At 46.7% G+C, this 24,949-nt stretch overlaps 1 protein-coding gene across 1 annotated transcript in view; it reads right to left on the reverse strand.

The window, feature by feature from the left end:
- Positions 1-24,545, reverse strand: part of SLC24A5 (solute carrier family 24 member 5) — a gene marked incomplete at its 3' end in the record, with an annotated part of 105,033 nt that extends 80,488 nt beyond the window's left edge. The window contains exon 1 of the mRNA XM_082254928.1: positions 24,308-24,545. Within this exon, the coding sequence (XP_082111054.1) occupies positions 24,308-24,512 (205 nt within the window). The 5' untranslated portion in view covers positions 24,513-24,545. The remainder of the gene's footprint in view (positions 1-24,307) is intronic.
- Positions 24,546-24,949: the final 404 nt, after the last annotated feature.

The raw sequence follows: 24,949 nt of genomic DNA on the forward strand, positions 1-24,949 counted from the left end.
AGTTTTATGGACTTACTGATCACAGAGTGAGCCGCGCTCGCTCCGCAGGCAGCGCGCAGGCAGCTCATGCACGGGAGGATGTACATGGACGCCCCCCTAACAATTAAGGCTTGCACTGGAGCCGTATTTTGGCTATAGCATGAATGAGAAGAAGTTAATTGAAGATGTATTTATTATTCACTATTGTTTATTGACTATGTTGATATGTATTTTATGATGTAAGAGTGCGGATTCTTTTCAAGGTATAGGAGTTTTTTACACTTTACAACACGCAGCTCTTTATTGTAGTTTATTTGTTTTTTGGTTATTGATTTTCCCGGGTTTAGAACCATTGGGTTCCTATATTTTCTAATATATTGGTTTACCTTTAGCATGTTGGATATTATTAGTTCTAAACAATAGCCTTTTTTTAATTAATTTAATTGTTTTTACTTCTACTTCCCTATGCCCCTTTCACATGGGCGTTCAGTCTAAATCTGTCTGTAAATTTCCAAGGGATCCAGACTGAACCACAAAGTAGGTCTACGGGTGAGTGGATGTAAACGGATGATCATGCGTTTACATCAGCCTACATCCGTGTCCATTCAGGTCCATTTTTAAAAAAAATGGAACAAGGCTGCATCCTTTTCCGTTTTGGACCTGTAACATGAGGCAGACCCCGATTAGATAAGCGAGGGATCTTGTAATGGTGTCGTGCACTGGGACCCCATTTTGTCATCACGGGCGTCCATGTTGTCCAGTGACACAGGCGACCATTTCGTTTAAAGCTGTAGCCAGCAGATGTGTACGCAGAGCTATTTTCCTTCCCCCCCTCTCTCTCCTCAAACTAATTAGCCCCGGGTCCCTTTTGCATTAGTATGCAAGGCTTCAAACAACTCTTATCTAAGCAGCAGACAGACCTCCTAGCCGATATGTCTCTTCCTGGCCAGAAGCTATGTCGTAATCTGAGCAAAGCCATATGGCTAATGGGTCGTATAACAGAGCATTCAAGAGCTCTGTTATTTGGACACAGTTACACACAAATTCATAACTTTTTACCCGAACATGACACATTGACAAAAAGTATATATTTGAATGCCACATAAAATACCGATTGAATTAAGATCAAACATGATCACAATCACCCCTAGGGAAGACAAGCTAGTGGTCAGATGCCTTACGGGTCAGAGGTTATTACGAGATAACCTGTGTTTGGTGTCCATAGATGTGAAATTCACTGCCGTACAATAAAATATCAGTTTCAAGAATGTAACCATTGCATATTCCGAGATATGAATTCTGTTAATCTGTCTAATCGGGAGGTCCCTTAGCAGTTTATGAGCCTCCGGGGCCGCCCATGGCCCCAGTGTTTATTGGTCAAGTACTTCTGGTGACACCCCCTGCGGGTCAGAGAAAAAGACAAGAGCTGATGGAGCTCTCAGTTCTCAATTTTAACATCAAGCCGTAACATCGGAACAAGGAAGGACAGATCACACATGTTCAGTGATTCTTTATCTATTCTTCTAAATTGCTGAATTGCGTCTCTATTTCTTTGTAACCCATTTTTCCTGTAAATAATTTCATTTGCACCAATTTTAACCTTTTTTATAATTAAACCTTATTTTGAAAAGTGTTAATTTTGTCTCTAAGCTCTTAACGCAAGCTAACCAAAGAATCTGCCTCTTGGAAGAGCGCCACTGTATAGAATAAATCCCCTGAACATTCCTGTCTCAGGTGACAGTGCGTGTTACAGATGATTAGGTGACAGTGCGGGTTACAGATGATTATTCTAAAGTCATAATTGGTATTTCTAAAATTACGAGCGTCCTCTGGGCTCATCATAACGTAGAGGTGGTGGCAGAGAAAGGGTTAATGGTTTAATTAGCCTGGTGACAATCGCTCTCAGCCTGCTGGCATCTAGACTGTGGTCCCGCAAGCTGGACAATCTGTGTGCCGGGTGCAGCTGAGAGTGGCATTGTTACGCAAGTGACGGCAGGGTGTGAGATTGCCTGGTCTTTGGTCACGAGTTGGATGAGAAGGCCAGGGGTCCGATACCCACCACCGTCATATATTGGCTGGCAGCGTATCGTATGTGGGATAGTCTTGCATTTAAGAGCATTCAGTGCACTGTTAGGAATTAGCTCTGCACTGAAGGATTGTAACGGTTGTAGAAAGCAGTCCTTAAGAGACAAACTGGTGCATATTTTTTGTTTTTTTTAAAAAGAGACATACAGCAATCTCTACTTTCTACAGCTCCTTCCCATCTTTGCTTTCTGTTCTATCTTTTCTGCTTGCAAACATGCCGGGTTTATCGGATTATAAGAAAATGAACAAAAGTGAACTTACTACTGAATGCACATCAAGAGGACTTGATGTCAGTGGCAAAAGTTGTGAAGTAATGATTCATGCCCTGCAGGAGTAGGATATCCAGGCGATCCAGAACCTGCCGGAGTGTCCATTACTTCAGAGCCCAGTGATTCAGGAACGGCCTTGCAGGATGGGCCAGCAGAGACTGACACTGGAGTATCACTGAAGTCACCTCCACGCCACAGCATGAGCAGACCAGCCCCAGCTTGCCTGCAACCAGCATAGACTCTCCTCAAATGCAGGAAACACTACGTGTCAAGGAGATGGATCCTATGGCGTACCTGCAGTTTCTGGAACGCCAGGCTGCAGCTGAGAGAGAGGAACGCCAGGCTGCGGCTGAGAGAGAGGAACGCCAGGCTGCGGCTGAGAGAGAGGAACGCCAGGCTGCGGCTGAGAGAGAGGAACGCCAGGCTGCGGCTGAGAGAGAGGAACGCCAGGCTGCGGCTGAGAGAGAGGAACGCCAGGCTGCGGCTGAGAGAGAGGAACGCCAGGCTGCGGCTGAGAGAGAGGAACGCCAGGCTGCGGCTGAGAGAGAGGAACGCCAGGCTGCGGCTGAGAGAGAGGAACGCCAGGCTGCGGCTGAGAGAGAGGAACGCCGGGCTGCGGCTGAGAGAGAGGAATGCCGGGCTGCGGCTGAGAGAGAGGAATGCCGGGCTGCGGCTGAGAGAGAGGAACGCCAGGCTGCGGTTGAGAGAGAGGAACGCCTGGCTTCGGCTGAGAGAGAGGAACGCCTGGCTGCGGCTGAGAGAGAGGAACGCCGGGCTGCGGCTGAGAGAGAGGATGCACAGAGGGAGGCTAATCGTCGGCACGAACAGGAGATGGCTAAGCTCCAGCCGCAGCGACAGACTCAGAACCACGGATCCCTAGAACACAGGGACACCGCTCTGCTTGTGAGCCAGACAGCCAAATTTCCAGTTATGGAAAAGGACAGTGACATTGATGTGTACCTCCTGTTGTTTGAAAAGACTTGCCGTCAGTACCAGCTGCCCCAAGCGCAGTGGGCCCGGTACCTGACGCCAGGGCTGCGAGGCAAGGCCCTGGACGCTTACGTCGAATTGCCAACAGCAAAGGATGGTGATTATGAGGCCATAAAGGCTGCAATCATCCAAAAGTACCAGTTAACCCCGGAAGTGTACCGGAAGCGACTTAGGTCCCTGCAAAAGGGGCCTGGGGACTCATATATGGATGTGGTAGGCCGCTTATGCACCACATTCCGGCAGTGGACTAAGGGCTTGAACGCCATTTCTTTTGAGTCCCTGGAAGATCTCATGATTGGAGATCAACTCTTACACATCTGTCCTACAGACGTCAGACTGTTTGTGTTGGAACGGAAGCCAGCCTCTGCCCAAGCCGCAGCAGAACTGGCAGATACCTACATCCACACACGGGTATCTGACCATCGCAAGGCTCCTCTGTATGGCGCAAAAGGAGGGAAATCGCGCATGGAAACCCCTCCTGCACCTAGGAGTCAAGTTCCCCAGCAACCAGCACCTGCAGTCCCTGGTGTCACCCTAACTGCAACTGACACCCGCAAACGCTACACCTGTGGGAAAGCTGGACATCTCAGGCTGCAGTGCCCTGAGCAGAAGCAGATGACATCACCTGGTCAGCCGGCCAGCAACTCTTCCTCAGTGCTGTTTGTCCGTAGGAGATCCCGGGTGACCGCCGCCAACTTGCAGCCCGTCACCGTGGGCAACCGGACTGTCACTGGTTTCCGGGACACAGGAGCTGAAGTCACCCTGGTCAGACCAGAAGTGATAAGAAGAAGGGACATCATCCCTGGAAAGTTTTGTACCCTCACTGGAGTTGGGGGGACCCGCTCACAAGTACCCCATGCCTGTGTTTTCATTGATTGGTGGGCTGAGGTTGGGATGAGGGAGGTGGGAGTCTCTGAGGAAATCCCCACAGCTGTTTTGTTGGGTGCCGACCTAGGTACCCTTGTTTCTTACTACACCCCTGCTAAGAGCACCCTGGATGCCTCCACGGAACTCTCTGGACTTGACAAGGTACTGTGTGCAGATATTGGGTTAATGTCTGGGCAACCTATGGATGGACAGAGGGAGGGGGAGGGGAAGGGTAGTGTTGAATTACCAGGTCCTCCATCTTTTGAAGAAGGAAAGGAGGCCCCCTTGCCTGTGAAGTTACCAGGGGTATGCTGTAATACCGTTGATGATGAAAATGTTGCTGATAATGAAAATGATGTTGCTGATAATGATGATGAAAATGATGATGCTAATGCTAATGATGTTTTGCCAATGTTGGTGGTCACTCGCAGTACTGCCAAGGCAGTGGAGATGCAGGCCCTGGTCGCAGAGCAACAGGAGGAGGTCTCTGTGCCTTCTCCCTGTTCTGACCCAGTGGACTCCACCTCTGTTAAGCCTCAGCAGGTGTCTTTGTTTGCTACAGGACGGCTGGCTGGGACTTGTAGTACTGCCTGTCAGCCAGCACTGCAGATCGACCAGGCTCTCAAACGACTCAGGAGTGGAGCTGATTGGCCCCCTGCTGTGAAGAGTCAACAACAGCTTGACTGGGACAATGAGCAGATAGGTGTGACAGGCCAACAGGCAGGAGGACTGGAGACTGAAGGGGTTAAACAGCTGTTCATTGTGTCCAGTCAACCTCACAGACATGTATTGAAGGTGTCAATTGATCTGGTTTGTAAGGATCTCTGTGAGATCAGGAGGGCCAGGCCTGGAGTGAAGCACCAGGGTTTGTGGCTTAACCTGATTCTCACACAGCATCCTAGCCCAGCACATGCCAGGGGCAGAGTTAGTACCCCTGAACTGGGAAAGACAGGTGTCCGTTTAGCGGTAGCTGACACTCAGGGAGTGTGTTTGGGCCTTCAGCTGAAACCACCCTTCTCCCTCCAGGTATCTATGCTGCTGGCAGTGCTTACAGCATGCTGCATCAGAGACATTGGAGACCCTGGGAGGGCACACCCTGACGTCCACGAGGTGGGCGCCTGGGTGTCTGCTCCCCCCATACCTGCGACCTCCCCTGTTTCACAGGAGGCGCAGGCTGATGGGGAACAGGAGACCGAGAGAAGGCTTTGTGGAGCCTTTACCGGGCTGAATGCCAGCCCTGCGATTGTGGCCTACCCCGTTCCCAGGAACCATGAGGTGTCAAAGCAGCTGGCTGGTGCCCGCTGTCTAACCACCTGGAACCTAAGCAGGGGGCGTGGACCAAACCCTCTAACCTGGGAGGCTCAGGACAAGCCAGCCTTCCCCACCCCATGTGGCTTAACTGCATCTACGGCAATGCTGGATGGGGTTAAGACCGCATCAGACACCTCCCTAAGGGTCACGTGTGATCTAAGGGGACAGGTCGAACCTTGTGCATTGACCTGCTTTAGGGGCCTGGTAGTGTTTGGCCCTGTCTGGGTGGAACACCCAGGGCTCCTGTCCGCAGTCCCAAACAATCTGGCACGGCCTAGTTTGACAGTTCTGCCCAGTAACTGTCAGCAGTTTGGTACTGGGAACAGCAGGGAGGAGTAGGCACACAGAGATCTGGACAAGAGGGAAGACAGCGCAGCGCCTTCTAAGTGCAGCAAGACATTTATTGAAGTATGTGCAGCAGTATTACACTCACATTTAGTCGGTGAATAAGATGCAGTTAGTCAAGTAATGTTGATCATCAGGAGCATCACTGGAGCGGGTCCTGGTGGTGGAGGCAGTGGATCCCGGTGAGAGCGGCAGGGGGGGTTTCTCCTTGTGTACAGGGACGGCCTCGGTGGTGTCCGCGGGCTCCCCGTCAGCTGGTGGAACGCTGGCACTCGTGGGTCCTGGGATCCTGACGTCACTCCTGGCGGTGATGCAGAGATCTGGAACTGAGGATACCAGGACTTGGCCTACTCTTCAAACCACAACTTTGGTTACGTCATTCCTGGGTACAGCTGGCCACAGGAGGATGCTGGGGTGCGACGATAGTGGCTCAGCTGAACCTGTGACTGACCAACCCAACGGTACCCTGGTTAAATGGGCCTCCTTAACGCCAGTGTGTCAAATTCATAACTTTTTACCCGAACATGACACATTGACAAAAAAGTATATATTTGAATGCCACATAAAATACCAATTGAATTAAGATCAAACATGATCACAATCGCCCCTAGGGAAGACAAGCTAGCGGTCAGATGCCTTACGGGTCAGAGGTTATTATGAGATAACCTGTGTTTGGTGTCAATAGATGTGAAATTCACTGCCGTACAATAATATCAGTTTCAAGAATGTAACCATTGCATAATTCAAGATATGAATTCTGTTAGTAATCTGTCTAACCGGGAGGTCCCTTAGCAGTTTATGAGCCTCCAGGGCCGCCCATGGCCCCAGTGTTTATTGGTCAAGTACTTCTGGTGACACCCCCGGGGGTCAGAGAAAAAGACAGGAGCTGATGGAGCTCTCAATTTTAACATCAAGCCGTAACATCGCTCAAGGAAGGACCGATCACACATGTTCAGCTTCTGAAACTAAGATAATACCAGGACTTTTGAATGCAAGTATTTCATTTCTAATTCTTTATCCATTCTTCTAAATTGCTGAATTGTGTCTCTATTTCTTTGTAACCCATTTTTCTGTAAATTTTATTTGCACCAATTTTAACCTTTTTTATAATTAAACCTTATTTTGAAAAGTGTTAATTTTGTCTCTAAGCTCTTAACGCAAGCTAACCAAAGAATCTGCCTCTTGGAAGAGCGCTACTGTATAGAATAAATCCCCTGAACATTCCTGTCTCAGGTGACAGTGCGTGTTACAGATGATTATTCTAAAGTCATAATTGGTATTTCTAAAATTACGAGCGTCCTCTGGGCTCATCATAACATAGAGGTGGTGGCAGAGAAAGGGTTAATGGTTTAATTAGCCCGGTGACAATCGCTCTCAGCCTGCTGGCATCTAGACTGTGGTCCCACAAGCTGGACAATCTGTGTGCCAGGTGCAGCTAAGAGTGGCATTGTTACGCAAGTGACGGCAGGGTGTGAGATTGCCTGGTCTTTGGTCACGAGTTGGATGAGAAGGCCAGGGGTCTGATACCCGCCACCGTCACAGATCTGTCCATTGGTCAGAGGATAAGGGGGGGGGGGGTGACAGGTCCATGTCTGCTCTGTTTCTGCAGTGTAGATATAGACTGAGCCCACTCTGCTCTATGGGGGGCTGGGTGTAAACAGACTCCACTGTGTTTACATCCGACTGTCCTTTAATCTGATTAGATGTACGAGGGACAAGTCCCCTTTCTTTTTTTTTTTTATTGGACCGGAATGGAATGAAGGTAGATGGGTGTAAACTGAATTAAGGGTTCTATCAGGTCTGACTGAAAAACTGACAGGTGGACCTAATTGGACCCTTTGTGTGAGAGGGGCTCTAGACAGATCTGAATGGATGTAAATTAATTGCCATTTGTTTACATCCATTCTTTTTATGTCTGTTTTTGGATGGCAGGCGGGTGTAAATGTACAGGCAGTCTGTTTACATCCGACCGCCTATAGAGGGCAGCAGGCTGTGTCTGCTCTGCATAAGCGGAGCAGACATGGACCTGTCATCTGCCTGCTCTGCGGGGATCAGAGGACAGATTCCCTGCTGAACAAGCGGATCGCAGCTGCAGTCCACCCCGTGGGGCCTTATGAGGTAAAGCATTTCATGGCTCAACCACTCTTAAGGCCAGTACACACGATAAGAAAATCTGTAGGGAAAATTCGTCCGACGACCGATCTACCGATTTTCAGATTGTTAGTATAGTGCTTTCGACAGCCAACTCCGACTTTTCGGCTGACAAAATCCTGATGTGCAGGCTATATAATTTTTGTCTTCCGTCAAAACAACGTCTGATTTTCGTCTCATTAGCACAGATTTCGACGGAAAAAAATCTTAAGAGCAAGACTAGGCATGCTCAGAGATGAAAGAACACATACAAATCAATCCAGCACATGACAATTTTTTTTTTCTATAAAGTTAGCAACCATATAAATTACCATAAAATTTCAGTTGAATAGAGTTGTTTCTATGATATATTTTCACATGCTGTTAAAAGCATAGCCGTGACCATACTAAACAAGGAAATTGTCTTAAATTACATGGTAATTGGTTGTATACAATCGCATTTAAAAAGGAATAAACATGCAAAGTTTGCACTGGGGAAGACATTTGTAAGAAATATCATAAAGCAGCTTTTATTCAAACATTAGATTCAGGGAAATTTATATTTAACCCGTAAAAAAACATGAAAGGAAAAAAATTAAATCTGGTTCCTATGGATAACGTCCCTGTTTTCTGTATTTTTTAAAATGTCTGCATCCACCTATGACAGAAGATGAAATATCAATAATTGACATTCTCTGAAGTTGAGGAAATGTTCAGAAGTAGTGTTGAGCGAACACGGACTGTATTATTCGTGTTCGTACCGAATAATTGGATTTTTTGTACCCGAACACGGACACGGACACTTTACTGTATGTTCGGGTAAAAATCCGTGTTCGGTCGTTTTATTTCCGGGTTTTGCATGCTTTGGCGCTCTTTTCATGGCGGGCTTTCAACAGCCAATCAACAATCGTTTAACTGGTGTGCCTTAAGCCATCCCAGCCATGCCTGCAAATGTCTCAGTAGCTGTGATTGGCCGTCTGAAGCATGTGACCAAGTCTTTATAAGTTCGAGGCAGCCGCAGCGGCGTCATTATGCTGCTTAGATTCAGGGACAGAGCACACATCAACGTGCTGGCTGCTGATTAGGGAAAGATAGGCAGGAAAAAACCATTTGTGTCCGGATAGAATTGAGGGACAGGTCGGAGTGTTTAGGCAGGGCGAGTTGTAGGCATTTTAGGGATAGAGTCTGCTGAATTATAGGGTCAGTGTCTTCTACAAACTACAATCGATATTGCTGTGTGGGGGGTGGGGTCTGCACTCAATCCTGATCTACGATCTCTTCTCAATCCTGTTAGGGACAGAGTCTGCTGAATTTTAGGGAAACTGTGTTCTACAAACTACAATCGATATTGCTGTGTGGTGTGGGATTGGAGATAGGCAGGTGTCAGTGATCCACATCCATTTTTCTGTGTGTGAGCTGCAGTGAACACAATCTTTTTGGGCTGCAGTGAACACAATCTTTTTGGGCTGCAGTGAACACAATCTTTTTGGGCTGCAGTGAACACAATCTTTTTGGGCTGCAGTGAACACAATCTTTTTGGGCTGCAGTGAACACAATCTTTTTGGGGTGCAGTGAACAAAATCTTTTTGGGGTGCAGTGAACACAATCCTTTTTGGTGTGCAGTGAACACAATCTTTGTGGGGTGCAGTGAACAAAATCCTTTGTGGGGTGCAGTGAACACAATCTTTTTGGGGTGCAGTGAACAAAATCCTTTTTGGGGTGCAGTGAACAACATCCTTTTTGGGGTGCAGTGAACACAATCTTTTTGGGGTGCAGTGAACAAAATCCTTTGTGGGGTGCAGTGAACACAATCTTTTTGGGGTGCAGTGAACACAATCTTTTTGGGGTGGAGTGAACAACATCCTTTTTGGGGTGCAGTGAACAAAATCCTTTTTGGGGTGCAGTGAACAAAATCATTTTTGGGGTGCAGTGAACACAATCTTTTTGGGGTGGAGTGAACAACATCCTTTTTGGGGTGCAGTGAACAACATCCTTTTTGGGGTGCAGTGAACACAATCTTTTTGGGGTGCAGTGAACACAATCTTTGTGGGGTACAGTGAACAGAATCTTTGTGGGGTGCAGTGAACACAATCTTTGGGGGGTACAGTGAACACAATCTTTGTGAGGTGCAGTGAACACAATCTTTGTGGGGTGCAGTGAACACAATCTTTGTGGGGTGCAGTGAACACAATCATTGTGGGGTGCAGTGAACTCAATCTTTGTGGGGTACAGTGAACACAATCTCATACTTCTGAAGGTTTGAGGGTGCTGCCTGTTCCATACTCCCCCTACTCCTCATCTAGCCTTTTAGGGGTACAAACAATAGTAATTGGGGCCTAGTGTGGTTGTGTACGTGTGATATACATACACTTTTTTGGGATCATATTTTCTATTCCGCTATTTAATCAAAAACCTTTGGGGATCAGTTAAATTGGGGGATAGTCTGTGTTGGTACGTGTGAGAGAGATCCACCTTTCCAAGTTGTTGGGGTTCATCTCATACTTCTGAAGGTTTGAGGGTGCTGCCTGTTCCATACTCCCCCTACTCCTAGCCTTTTAGGGGTACAAACAATAGTAATTGGGGCCTAGTGTGGTTGTGTACGTGTGATATACATACACTTTTTTGGGATCATATTTTCTATTCCGCTATTTAATCAAAAACCTTTGGGGATCAGTTAAATTGGGGGATAGTCTGTGTTGGTACGTGTGAGAGAGATCCACCTTTCCAAGTTGTTGGGGTTCATCTCATACTTCTGAAGGTTTGAGGGTGCTGCCTGTTCCATACTCCCCCTACTCCTAGCCTTTTAGGGGTACAAACAATAGTAATTGGGGCCTAGTGTGGTTGTGTACGTGTGATATACATACACTTTTTTGGGATCATATTTTCTATTCCGCTATTTAATCAAAAACCTTTGGGGATCAGTTAAATTGGGGGATAGTCTGTGTTGGTACGTGTGAGAGAGATCCACCTTTCCAAGTTGTTGGGGTTCATCTCATACTTCTGAAGGTTTGAGGGTGCTGCCTGTTCCATACTCCCCCTACTCCTAGCCTTTTAGGGGTACAAACAATAGTAATTGGGGCCTAGTGTGGTTGTGTACGTGTGATATACATACACTTTTTTGGGATCATATTTTCTATTCCGCTATTTAATCAAAAACCTTTGGGGATCAGTTAAATTGGGGGATAGTCTGTGTTGGTACGTGTGAGAGAGATCCACCTTTCCAAGTTGTTGGGGTTCATCTCATACTTCTGAAGGTTTGAGGGTGCTGCCTGTTCCATACCCCCCCTACTCCTAGCCTTTTAGGGGTACAAACAATAGTAATTGGGGCCTAGTGTGGTTGTGTACGTGTGATATACATACACTTTTTTTGGATCATATTTTCTATTCCGCTATTTAATCAAAAACCTTTGGGGATCAGTTAAATTGGGGGATAGTCTGTGTTGGTACGTGTGAGAGAGATCCACCTTTCCAAGTTGTTGGGGTTCATCTCATACTTCTGAAGGTTTGAGGGTGCTGCCTGTTCCATACTCCCCCTACTCCTAGCCTTTTAGGGGTACAAACAATAGTAATTGGGGCCTAGTGTGGTTGTGTACGTGTGATATACATACACTTTTTTTGGATCATATTTTCTATTCCGCTATTTAATCAAAAACCTTTGGGGATCAGTTAAATTGGGGGATAGTCTGTGTTGGTACGTGTGAGAGAGATCCACCTTTCCAAGTTGTTGGGGTTCATCTCATACTTCTGAAGGTTTGAGGGTGCTGCCTGTTCCATACTCCCCCTACTCCTAGCCTTTTAGGGGTACAAACAATAGTAATTGGGGCCTAGTGTGGTTGTGTACGTGTGATATACATACACTTTTTTGGGATCATATTTTCTATTCCGCTATTTAATCAAAAACCTTTGGGGATCAGTTAAATTGGGGGATAGTCTGTGTTGGTACGTGTGAGAGAGATCCACCTTTCCAAGTTGTTGGGGTTCATCTCATACTTCTGAAGGTTTGAGGGTGCTGCCTGTTCCATACTCCCCCTACTCCTAGCCTTTTAGGGGTACAAACAATAGTAATTGGGGCCTAGTGTGGTTGTGTACGTGTGATATACATACACTTTTTTGGGATCATATTTTCTATTCCGCTATTTAATCAAAAACCTTTGGGGATCAGTTAAATTGGGGGATAGTCTGTGTTGGTACGTGTGAGAGAGATCCACCTTTCCAAGTTGTTGGGGTTCATCTCATACTTCTGAAGGTTTGAGGGTGCTGCCTGTTCCATACTCCCCCTACTCCTAGCCTTTTAGGGGTACAAACAATAGTAATTGGGGCCTAGTGTGGTTGTGTACGTGTGATATACATACACTTTTTTTGGATCATATTTTCTATTCCGCTATTTAATCAAAAACCTTTGGGGATCAGTTAAATTGGGGGATAGTCTGTGTTGGTACGTGTGAGAGAGATCCACCTTTCCAAGTTGTTGGGGTTCATCTCATACTTCTGAAGGTTTGAGGGTGCTGCCTGTTCCATACTCCCCCTACTCCTCATCTAGCCTTTTAGGGGTACAAACAATAGTAATTGGGGCCCAGTGTGGTTGTGTACGTGTGATATACATACACTTTTTTGGGATCATATTTTCTATTCCGCTATTTAATCAAAAACCTTTGGGGATCAGTTAAATTGGGGGATAGTCTGTGTCGGTACGTGTGAGAGAGATCCACCTTTCCAAGTTGTTGGGGTTCATCTCATACTTCTGAAGGTTTGAGGGTGCTGTCTGTTCCATACCCCCCCTACTCCTCATCTAGCCTTTTAGGGGTACAAACAATAGTAATTGGGGCCTAGTGTGGTTGTGTACGTGTGATATACATACACTTTTTTTGGATCATATTTTCTATTCCGCTATTTAATCAAAAACCTTTGGGGATCAGTTAAATTGGGGGATAGTCTGTGTCGGTACGTGTGAGAGAGATCCACCTTTCCAAGTTGTTGGGGTTCATCTCATACTTCTGAAGGTTTGAGGGTGCTGCCTGTTCCATACCCCCCCTACTCCTCATCTAGCCTTTTAGGGGTACAAACAATAGTAATTGGGGCCTAGTGTGGTTGTGTACGTGCGAGATACATACACTTTTTTTGATCATATTTCCTATTCCGCTATTCAATAAAAACCTTTGAGGATCAATTGAATTGCGGGATAGTCTGTGTCGGTACGTGTGAGAGAGATCCACCTTTCCAAGTTGTTGGGGTTCATCTCATACTTCTGAAGGTTTGAGGGTGCTGCCTGTTCCATACTCCCCCTACTCCTCATCTAGCCTTTTAGGGGTACAAACAATAGTAATTGGGGCCCAGTGTGGTTGTGTACGTGTGATATACATACACTTTTTTTGGATCATATTTTCTATTCCGCTATTTAATTTAACTGGGCCTCCATGCGAGACCTGTGTGCCTTGTTGCGCTGTTTTGAGTACTCCACCAACATGGCCAGTGGCAATGACGCCGTTCTCAGCTTAACTATCCCACTTCTATGCCTCCTTGAAAAAACAATTCGGGCGATGATGGAAGAGGATGTGGCACAGGATGAGGAGGAGGAGGAGGATGAAGAGGTAACATTTCCAAGGCTTTCAGGGCAGTCATTCGCAAGGGGCTCCGAGGGTGGGTTCCTGCACACGCAAACGCCAGGGACGCAATTGTCCAGCAGGGGCACAGTTCTGGAGGATGAGGAGGATGAGGAGGAGGAGGAGCTGGAGGAGGAGATGGAACCATGTTCACAGCAGGGTGGCACCCAGGCCAGCTCATGGCCATCACTGGTGCGTGGCTGGGGGGATACAGAGGACACGGACGATACACCTCCCACAGAGGACAGCCTTTCGTTGCCTCTGGGCAGCCTGGCACACATGAGCGATTACATGCTGCAGTGTCTCCACAACGACCGCCGAGTTGCCCACATTCTAACTTGTGCTGATTACTGGGTGGCCACGCTGCTGGATCCCCGTTACAAGGACAACGTACCGTCCTTAATTCACTCACTGGAGCGCGATCGCAAGATGCGCGAGTACAAGCGCACGCTGGTAGACGCCGTGCTGCTGGCATTCCCATCTGACAGCGGGGCCACAGTGGAAGCACAAGGCAGAGGAGGAGGAGGAGGAGGAGGTCGCCAACGCAACCAGGGCACCGCCAGCACCTCAGAAGGCAGGGTTAGCATGGCCGAAATGTGGAAAAGCTTTGTCAGCACGCCACAACAAACAGCAGCACCAGCAGCTCAGATGGAACGTCTTAGCAGGAGGCAGCATTTTACCAACATGGTGGAGCAGTATGTGTGCACACGCCTACATGTAGTGAATGACGGGTCTGCCCCCTTCAACTTCTGGGTCTCCAAATTGGGCACATGGCTTGAGCTTGCCCTTTACGCCTTGGAGGTGCTGGCGTGCCCTGCAGCCAGTGTATTATCTGAACGGGTATTTAGCACGGCTGGGGGCGTTATAACAGACAAGCGCAGCCGCCTGTCCAGAGACAATGTGGACAAGCTCACGTTCATTAAAATGAACCAGGCATGGATCCCACGGGACTTTTCCGTACCTTATGCAGAATAGCAATGGATACCGACCTTACCCACCCATTGTTCCATTTTTGCTCTTTCTCACTCTTTTGGGGTGTACCCTCATTTAAAATTTTTGAAAAGAAGCAGTGTTGGCTACCTCGTCCTCCTCCTCAGGGCCAGATTAATGTAGGGGCTATTGGAGCTGCAGCTCCAGGCCCCTACCTTTTATATAGGCCCCGGGTTGGCCATATTCACTGTTACCGCTCTTCTGTCACTTGTAAACACAGAAGTCTGGCTTCTATGCTCGCTTCCCCAGGCAGCACCCTCAGAACCTCCCCACACAGCGTGAAGGCCGGACAAGGAGGGACAGTTGGCGATGCATGGATGTGTTTATGGGCTTCAGAGACAGCATCCCATGTTGAATTAGGCATGCATGGCTGCACCCTTCCTCCTCTGGGTGCATGGCAAGGCACGGCCCTTAAGGCCCTTCAAAATCCTCAGCACCAAGCCCATGATGCTGTTAATCCGGCCCTGGTCCTCCTCCACCGCCGCTTCCACCTACACCGCCCATAGGTGTGCGCAGCCTATTGCATTAAGGTGTGCACCCCAAAGTTGAAATACACATGCATGTGTTTGCCAGCAGGGAGAGTAATGTATCGGGGCCATGTACCTGTAGGCAAGGAGAAATAGAGCAGAGCAGGTCCCAGGGAGATCTTTCCCATCTCCTCACTGGCAATGCTATGTGCCCTAGGTGATTAGGGTGTGCCCAGGCACACCCAGCACACCCTGTGCGCACGCCTATGTCACCGCCACATCCACCACCACCTCAACCTCCCTCCTACTCCATATGGGCCTCGTCCTTCAGAGATGAAGAAGAACATTGTTTTATTTTTCTGTTTTTTTTTTGTTGTTTTAAGTTATTTCCCTATCCACATTTGTTTGCAGAGCACTTGCCATGCTCTTAATTACGTTTTGCTGCCATTTGCAGCACTCTAGCCCTTTCCTTTGGTGTTTTAGAGCCATTTTAGTGCCTTAAAGTTCGGGTCCCCATTGACTTCAATGGGGTTCGGTGTCCGGGAAAAGTTCGGTAAAAGTCCGGGACACGGACCCGGACTTTTTTTTAAAGTTCGGCCGAACCCGTCGAACACGGACATCTAGGTGTTCGCTCAACCCTATTCAGAAGTCTTGTTGTGTTTGTGGCAGGGTGATTGGGGCCCTGGGCCTTGGTCTGTTTGGCCCTTGCAGAATTATAAAGTAAACCATAGACTGTCAAGTGGTTCCCACAGACAAAACACAAATGCAATATACAGTATTAAGTATAACGTTCTAGACATGATCAGATCTTACACACTTTGGGCAGAAGCTACCTGGGTCTTGCAGATGCATCTTGGGATATTGATATAGTTGAGCTTCCTAAAGCATTATGAAAACATAGAGGAAGTCGTTTCCTTTTAAGGCCCGTACACACGATAAGAAAATCTGTAGGGAAAATTCGTCCGACGACCGATCTGTCGATTTTCGGATTGTTAGTATGGTGCTTTCGACAGCCAGCTCCGACTTTTCGGCTGACAAAATCCTGATGTGCAGGCTATAAAATTGTTGTCGTCCGTCAAAACAACGTCCGATTTTCGTCTCATTAGTACAGATTTTGACGGAAAAAAATCTTAAGAGCAAGACTAGGCATGCTCAGAGACGAAAGAACACATACAAAGCAATCCAACACATGACATCACTTCTGAAGTAGAATTCTGTTGTACGGGAAAATTCGTATGAAAATAACCTCTTCACTTTCCACATCAGACTAGCATGCCACAAAAAACGGACGACAGATCATTCGATAATCTGATCGTGTGTACGGGGCTTAAGTCTTGTGTTTTAGCCTGGGTAACAACCTAGTGTGTACTAGGAGTAGCCTGAGCTAAAGAATATAGGTCAGGGTTTACTGAAGTTCAGAGCTGGCTGACTCATCCAGGCAGCTCTCTGGTGCCTCCCCCTGGTCTAGAAGGTTGGAGAATCTTCTAGAATCAGTGGGTTGAGGTAAGGAGAAGCAGCCTTAAATATTTATGGAGCCTCAGCCTATCCCCAGCAGTGGGCCATCAGGGGGCTGAGACCACTCCATAATTAGACATGGACCATGCTAGTTGGGGAGTCAGGAGGAAGATGGAGATTCAGTATTGAGGTGGCTGTTGGTGGCCCTCATTGGCACCCCCTACCCGTGGGGGGGGGGGGGCCCTTCCTGAGCCAGGGTTCAGGTGCTGAAAGAATCCTGCCATAACACATGGATGGAAGCCCTTCCTGGAGGGACAGAAGCAAGAGTGAACAGAGTGAATAGATCAACACTGTGGGGACTTACACATGTAGCCAGTCTCCAGTGAAGACAGCGATGTGCTTAAGTCTAAGAGCCCATTCACACTAGCGCGACCTCTAAGTCACCTCATAAAGGGGTGACTTCTAGCGCGACTTTTAGCGCGACTTTTTTTACGCGACTTGTATGATAGACGACTTTGAACGACTTTGTATTTGGCCAATCAGAATATGAAAAAAGTGTCCCTGTGAAGTTTCATCTCTGTAGCATGTCCAGAACCAGAAAAAAATGCATTTTTCTTATAATTTTTATTAGAACAGGAATACGGCTCCTCTCCACCTGGCATTTTTTCTTGCAGGCATTTATCGGGCATTTTTGGAGGCAGGCATGACTTTTTTTGGATTTAGTGTCGGGGGGGGGGGGGGGTCTAAAAAGTGTCCCTGTGAAGTTTCATCACTGTAGCATGTCCAGAACCAGAAAAAAAAAAAAAAGAGCATTTTTCTTATAATTATTAATACAGCAGTGTGGGTTCAGTGGGTTCAGTGTGGGTTCTGGACATGCTACAGAGCTGAAACTTCACAGGTACACTTTGACACCCCAGACACTAAAGCCCCGTACACACGTACCGATCGTCGGCCGAACGATCAGCCGTCTTTTGTCCAGGGCTGTCGTGTCTGTTGAAAACTGCAAAAGACTGCACACAAATTTTGTCGGCCAACAACAGCCGACTGCAGAAGTGATGTCATGTGATGGTTAACTTTCCTTGTCTTTTTTCTTTTCTGAGCATGCCCAGTCTTGCAAATCTGTTGTCTGTCGGCCGAATTCTGTACTGACTGGCGAACAATCGGCCGTTCTGGTCTCGGCATACAAAAATTTTAATGCTTGCACGACAGATTCTGTTCGGCCGAAAGTGCGCTGTCGGCTGTCGGAAGCATCATACTAACAAGCCGAAAATCGGCCGATCGGTCGTTGGCCGAATCTTTTCGGCCGACAATCTGCACGTGTGTACGGGCCTTAAATCCAAAAAAGTCATGCCTGCCTCCAGAGACGGCAAAAAAATGCCCGATAAATGCCTGCAAGAAAAAATGCCAGGTGGAGAGAAGCAGTATTCCTGTTCTAATAAAAATTATAAGAAAAATGCTTTTTTTTTTCTGGTTCTGGACATGCTACAGTGATAAAACTTCACAGGGACACTTTTTAGACCCCCCAGACACTGAATCCAAAAAGGTCATGCCTGCCTCCAAAAATGCCCAATGCCTGCAAAAAAAACGGCCAGGTGGAGAGGAGCCGTATTCATGTTCTTATAAAAATTATAAGAAAAATGCTTTTTTTTTCTTGTTCAGGACCATTTTTATGGAAAGTCGGATCACAAGTCGGATCACAAGTCGCGTCAATTAAGATAAGGAGGCGACTACCATTGAAGTATATGGGACAAGTCGGATAACAGGTCGCCTCAAAGTAGTACAGGACCCTTTCCTGAAGTCGGAGCGACTTCAGTAGTGCCAATTAAGACGGCAATCATTCATTAACAATGCTTTTGTTATGTCAAGCGACCTGGGACGACACAAGTCACCTCATAAGTCGCGCTAGTGTGAATGGGCTCTAAAAGTGATTGTAAAGTCAGTCTCTGTTATTTAAAAAAACAAAACAAAATAAAAACACGTTATACTTACCTGTTTTATGCAGTTTGTTTTGCACAGAGTGGTCCAGATCCTCCTCACCTCGGGTCCCTTTTTGGCTCTCCTGGCCCCACCCTCCTGTCAAGTGCCCCCACAGCAAGCAGTTAGCGATGGGAACACCCAAGCCGAATCACAGCTCCCTGTGTCTATTCAGACACATGTAGCTGTGACCTGACCCTGCCCCCTTTCTTCCGATTGGCTGAATTTGATTGACAGCAGCGGGAGCAAATCATGCAGCACTGCTGTCTCAGCCGATGAGGAGGAGAGTCCCAGGCAGCTTAGAGACTCCTGCAACATCGCTGGATAGAGATGGGCTCAGGTAAGTATTAGGGGGGCTGCTGCACACAGAAGGTTTTTTAGCTTAATGCATTAAGATAAAAAAAAAAAAACCTTCTGCCTTTACAATCCTTTTCAGCCTTTCCCTTCAGAGATCTCCTGAGAGTCAGCCGGGTGGGCTGGTGAAGAGTCAGTCTGGAGGACTGGTGTGGAGAGTTAGCCTGGAGGGCTAGTGAAAGGGGTGGCTGCAGCCAGGTGAGTTGGCAGTGCCTGAAGAGGTGGTGCTGGGATCAGCAGCCACAGAAGAGACATTACAAGCTGTTTGACTAAACTGTGCTACATAAAAAGGGGCTGCCAGTTCCTGCCTGTAATGGGCTATTGCTAAACTGAGTAGGATCCTGTCAGATAATTCAACGTGATTCAGCTGGAGCAAACCAGTGCTGTGCTGGAGGAGAGTAAAAGGAGACTTTATAGTGGAAGATTACACTGAAGTTTTGCTGAAGTCAAGTGGGCACCCCATTACTTCCCATCTCTACCCAAGTTATTTCCTCAATAAATAGCAAATACCAAGTGTTTGCTGACTCTGGGTGCTTGTGAAAATTCGGTGTGTCTGGCTGTGCAGGAGTGGTGGATCCAAACTCATCAGCAGTCCCTACAGGGGTGTGTTACACCTGTATAAGATAAATATGTACAGAAAGCATTTACAAAGCATGGTCTTACAAAACACCCATGAACTTGAATTTGGGAAGGTTAAAGGCTCATTTATACTTTGCCGTCAAAGATCCCGGACAGAATCTCTCCTAGTTATGGAAGAGTGCAGAGTACAGGAAAAGGTTCCCGGGGAGTAGGGTCAAGCCCAGGGACAACACCTGTCTGAAGAAAAACATCGTATCTGGACCAGAAATGAAGGGTTCTTCCCAGCTGCATAAAGCTGGATACACACTATCCAACTTTTGTGGTTAGATTTTCTTCAGATTTACCTTTTCTATGTAGTGCAAGGGCCTGCCAGATTGCATTCAAATTGAAAGTGTTTAGGTTTGACCTCATATTATATGGTTTTGGTAAGTCCAAAGGAAAAAGTCTTCAGAAAATCTTATAATGTGTATGGCCCTTAAGGGTACTTGCACACGGTACTCATAGTTGATCATCAGTATTTCTGGCCAAAATGTCTTGTATTTTATATGTGTATATACGAGTAAAAAAAAAATCTGCCTCTCAGAATTTAATTTTAGCTTCTTTAAATGAACATTTAATGCTCGTACGCACATATTTGTGCGCATACAATACTGAGCAGCAACTCAGAGTTCTGTATTTTTTACTCATCTATACACGTGTGTGTGTGTGTGTGTGTGTGTGTGTGTGTGTGTGTGTGTGTGTGTAGGCACATTGAAGACAATAGGCTGCATTCACATCACAAAAAAAATAAAATGCCTAAAAATGCTGTTTTTAGGCAACAGTGTGTAAGAAGCCTTATAGTGCTGTCCCAGTACACAGCACACCGCCACCCCTCCAGCGGAAGCCCTCCTCTGGTAATACAGGCCCAAGCCTGGTGACACTGTATAAATACCAACTACTATATGCTATAAATGCAAAAAGACCAGAAATTTGGAAAAAAAAAATATATGTTTACTTTCCGCTTTAAAACCTTTTCATCATTCATTTTTTATTTTAAAATATTTTTTAAAACGAATTTCATAAATTTATGCCAATATGTATACTGCTACATATTTTTGGTAAAAAAAAAAAAAAAAAAAAAAATCACAATAAGCATAGATTGATTGGTTTACGCTAATGTTATAGCGTCTCCAAAGTATGGAATTTTTATTTATTTTTATACTAGTAATGGCAGCGATCAGCGACTTCTAGCGGGGGTTGTGATAGTAATGCTGGCAGCCTGACACCAACTGACACTTTTTGGGAGCCAGTGACACTAATACAATGATCAGTGCTAAAAATATGCACTGTCACTGTACTAATGACACTGGCTGGGAAGGGTTTAACCTCAGGGGCAATCAAGGGGTTAATGTGTGCTATGCAGGGAAACAAAAGGCAGCACACAGCTCTATATTTGTTTACACTGACAGAGCTCTGTCCTGTCTTCCTCCTCGCCAATCAGCAGGCGACGGCAGTCATCTATTCACCTGCACCCGCTGATCAGCTTGTGCTGTGTCTAATCACAGTACAGCGGGTGCGCCCCCTACCCGGGAATGCCAGACCACGTTCTAGGTACGTGACCTGGCACAGGAGAGCCACTCTGCAGCTGTACTCATCCGTGCGGCACTCGGCAAGTGGATATTGTGTCTTTACAAACGGCTTTCCATTTTTAGACAGAAAGGCAGTGTTGTATCTTGGCCTAGGCCAACAAGGCCCAGGCCTAGGGCAGCACTTTGCAGGGGGGCAGCAAAAAAGCTGATGGGACTGCACTGATATGCTGCCCTGATGGGCACTGATATGTTGCACTGATGGGCACTAATAGACTGCACTGATGGCCACTGATGAGGCAGGACTGATAAGCTGCACTGATAGGGCTGCACTGATGGGCACTGATGAAGCTGAACTTATGGGAACTGATGAGGCTGCACTGATGGCCACTGATAGACTGTGGTTGTGGTCTGTGGTTTACAGATGACAGGGCGGGTCATAAACACGAAAGGGTGTGGCCTTTACAGGAAGGGGTGGGTCATATTTAAATTAGGGGTGCCCAAGTTTAGTCAGGCCTAGGGCAGCACAAAACCTAAATACACCACTGCAGAAAGGTCATACCTGCTTCCTGTGTCTTGCCTTCAAATGTTTTCCTGGGGAGGGCTGCACCATGACGGAGCCTGGAGCTCTCAGCCAGCGATGAGCTCAGGTGTGTTCAGACATGAGTGTGAACCCGCCGAGAAGCTGTCAAAGCCGCCAGCCAGTCACAGGCTGTGCAGGAATTCCCCACCCTGCAGCCACATGTATACACATCCCTTGCATACATGCTGCTGCAGGCCGTGAAACGCCTCCGCCGTCTATGACTGGCTGTAAGCTTTGATAGCTCAGGTGGCTTTGTTCATCCCTGATCTCATTCCTACTCTAAATGCATGGTGCTGCCAAAAGCATAACTAAAGAAAAAAATTTGGCTTTGGGTAAAGTGGCCAAGGATTAGAACCTCTGTCAGGTTTTTAGTGCTGTCTGTAACCCTGTTAGGCAGATTTACTCTCTTCAATTGACTGGATACCAATGCCATGGAGAATGAAAGTGAAGGTCAATCCAAAAAATGTAGGTTGCCATCAGAACAGGAAGAGAAGATGAATCTTCCTATGCGGACACTTGTTCTTGTGATAGCTGCCTAAGAGGGGAATTTCCTCACATTGGAAAGATATCTTCTCACTTTCTATTGAATCTACAAAACAGGAAGTGAATGGAAGTTCACCTTTTATAGAAAGTAGCCCTGCAGTGTAGGGGGCCCAGGAAACAATAAACTGTGCAGCTTTTATCAATGTTGAATAATGTAAATGTAAAAACAAATGCCTGCTTTATTTTTTTAGCAGCCAAATCGCCTTTTTTCACAATCTAACATGTGGCTCCTGGTTGCGGTGCAGCCCCATTTACCAGAATGGGACATGTTTGGTGGCGGCAGTGACCACTGGACGCAACTGGGGATCAGGTTTGCCTCTGCATGTGCACAACCCCACCCGGCTGCCATTGCAGCTTAATCAGGCTCCCCTGCAAGTACAACCTAAACCTTTCACACAGGCGGACCATTCAGAGCCGCCTGTCAGTTTTTTTGGCGGATCTGAATGGTCACCCCATGCCTCTCTATGGGGCATCGGATGTCAGCGGAGACATGTCCGCTGACATCCAATCCGTCAAATCTGGATGGAAACAATATTTTCCATCCGTCCAGCCAATCGGATCGGATGAGAACGGATAGTTCCCATCCGATTCCCCCATAGAGATGCACGAGGACCTGACAGCTGTGTCTCCGCACACAGCACGGAGAACAGCTGTCATCATCCTGCTCAGCGGGGGAATCGGTGGATCGATCCCCCACTGAGTAAAACGGAGTAAGCCGACGGACTCCCTAGTGTGAAAGAGCCCTTAGGTTCCATTCACACTTGTGCGACTTGCGATGCAACTTCAGACATCAAAGTTGCATGACAAGCCTTTGCAATGATAACCATTCATATATGAGCGACTTAAAGTTGCAGCAACTTCAAAGTAGTTCATGCACTTCTTTGGTCTGACTTTCATGCAACTTGAGGACCATAGACTTCAATGTTAACCATCAGAAGTTGCATAAAAGTCATACCTGAATGTTATACAATGCAACAGTTGTCCAATATCACTGGTCAAAGCCAAAGTCGTATCCAAGTCGCACCTAGCCAAAGTTACACTCCAAAGTCAGCGCAACTTTAGAGTCGTACAAATGGTAATGGAGCCTGAGGCTCAGTATACATATATGCAAATTGGATGCGTTTTTAACAGCATCCAATTCCCATAACATGGGGATTGGACCGGATTTCAATGGAGCGGTGCGGTTTTTAAAAAGGGTCCTGTGCGATTTTGGGTCCGGTTCCGGTGCGATTTCAGGTAAAAATTTGCACCCAAATCAGTGAACAGACCCATACTGGACTGCCGCTCTAATACCGCGGCCGCATATGTGTGAACCCAGCCTCAACGTTGGACAGTTTTACCACTTTCTGGATCCCCTTGACTGCATGAGCATTTTCTTTAAATGTGAACTTCGCCTTTAATGAGACACAGACAGCCAAGAAAAATTACAGCCATTTAACCCTCCCCCACTCTATATAAAAATGCAAAAAAAAGAGAAAAAAATAAAAGTTTTGTCTTCTTGGCCGTACGATCAGCTTACTGTCCAGGAGAAAAATACATTTAGAAGAAGAAGATCATCAGATTGTTCGATGTGACATACATTTTAACAGTCATACCAATCTATCTAACTTTCCTAGGATTGGATTTTCCTTTCAGAGGGAATCAGAATCATTTAGAAAATTATAGTTTTTTTTCCTTAAAACTGTTCAATAGCACAAAATGTGTCCAGCGATAATTCGTAGATTCAGTTATATTGTCCAAATCTGTGAAGAATCATTGGATCAGATCGTTACATGCATGCCCACTATTAGCTATAGAATGGTGCTACTCAGACATTTCATTTGGGTTTTCATAGGAAGACATGACATTCTGTCCTCGTTCACAAAGATGAAATACGTATGCGTTTGCCAGCTCAGGAGTTCCATGCATCCCAATGCAGGCAGTCCCATTCGTGTCAATATGAACTCAGTTGCTGCAATAGTTTGACAGGCGGCCCTGAACTCAGATAGTTTGCATTCAGGGCCATGCACCTGCACTGCTGTCAGATTGGGAGCAGCGGTTGCATTCATGTGGCCGCTGCATCCCAATTACAATGAATGGGACTGCCTGCCATGGAACACCTGTGCAGGCAAACATGACCCTTGCCACTATAGTAAACCCGTATGAGCAAGGCCAAATTTCTGTTGAACATTGAAAATCCCTTTAAACATCTACACAAAACACAATCAGAACAGACACTGACCTGCTTCTCTCCGGACCCGATGCTTTGCAGACCCCCCATAGGACAAGGCCTGGTACAGCAGGTGCACAGAAGCCCACAGCAGCAGGATGAAGGTGCAGATTCCTAGTAGAACCCTTCTTGGTCTTCTCTGTCTGCCCTCCTGTCCTCCATCCAGTGCCGTTACCTTCATGGTTTGATCTGAGCAGCTCCTGGCTGTCTCTGCCATGTACTAAGAAGAGAGGCCAAGTTAATCCTCATCATGTGAGGCTGGGTGTCCTGTCCACATGCACCAATTAACCTCCTCAGGGGGCTCCATCAAACCTCATTACAAGAGGGTCATGAATGCGTCCCTGAGGGGAGACCTTGAAAACAAAGTGCTCAATAGTTAAACTCAGATGATGCTCAATCACGAGCTGTGTGAAACTTGGAATTCACAGAAATATTTCACCGGAGGCCTGAAAAAAAAAAACAGAGACAAGCCCCATTTATGATGCCGGGGTAGGAGTGATGGTTATTTAATCTAAAATTTTCATGAGATCTTTCATAAAAATGACATAGGAAGATTGCCAGGCTATGAGAAACAAAGTTCCTAGAATTCCCATTTTGAATGTAGGGGTTCATTCATATGTCAGGCTGTACTGCGCCACGGTCTGTGGTGGATCG

This window comes from Pelophylax lessonae, assembly GCF_965119305.1.
Source record: "Pelophylax lessonae genome assembly, chromosome: 4".
NCBI lineage: Eukaryota > Metazoa > Chordata > Amphibia > Anura > Ranidae > Pelophylax > Pelophylax lessonae.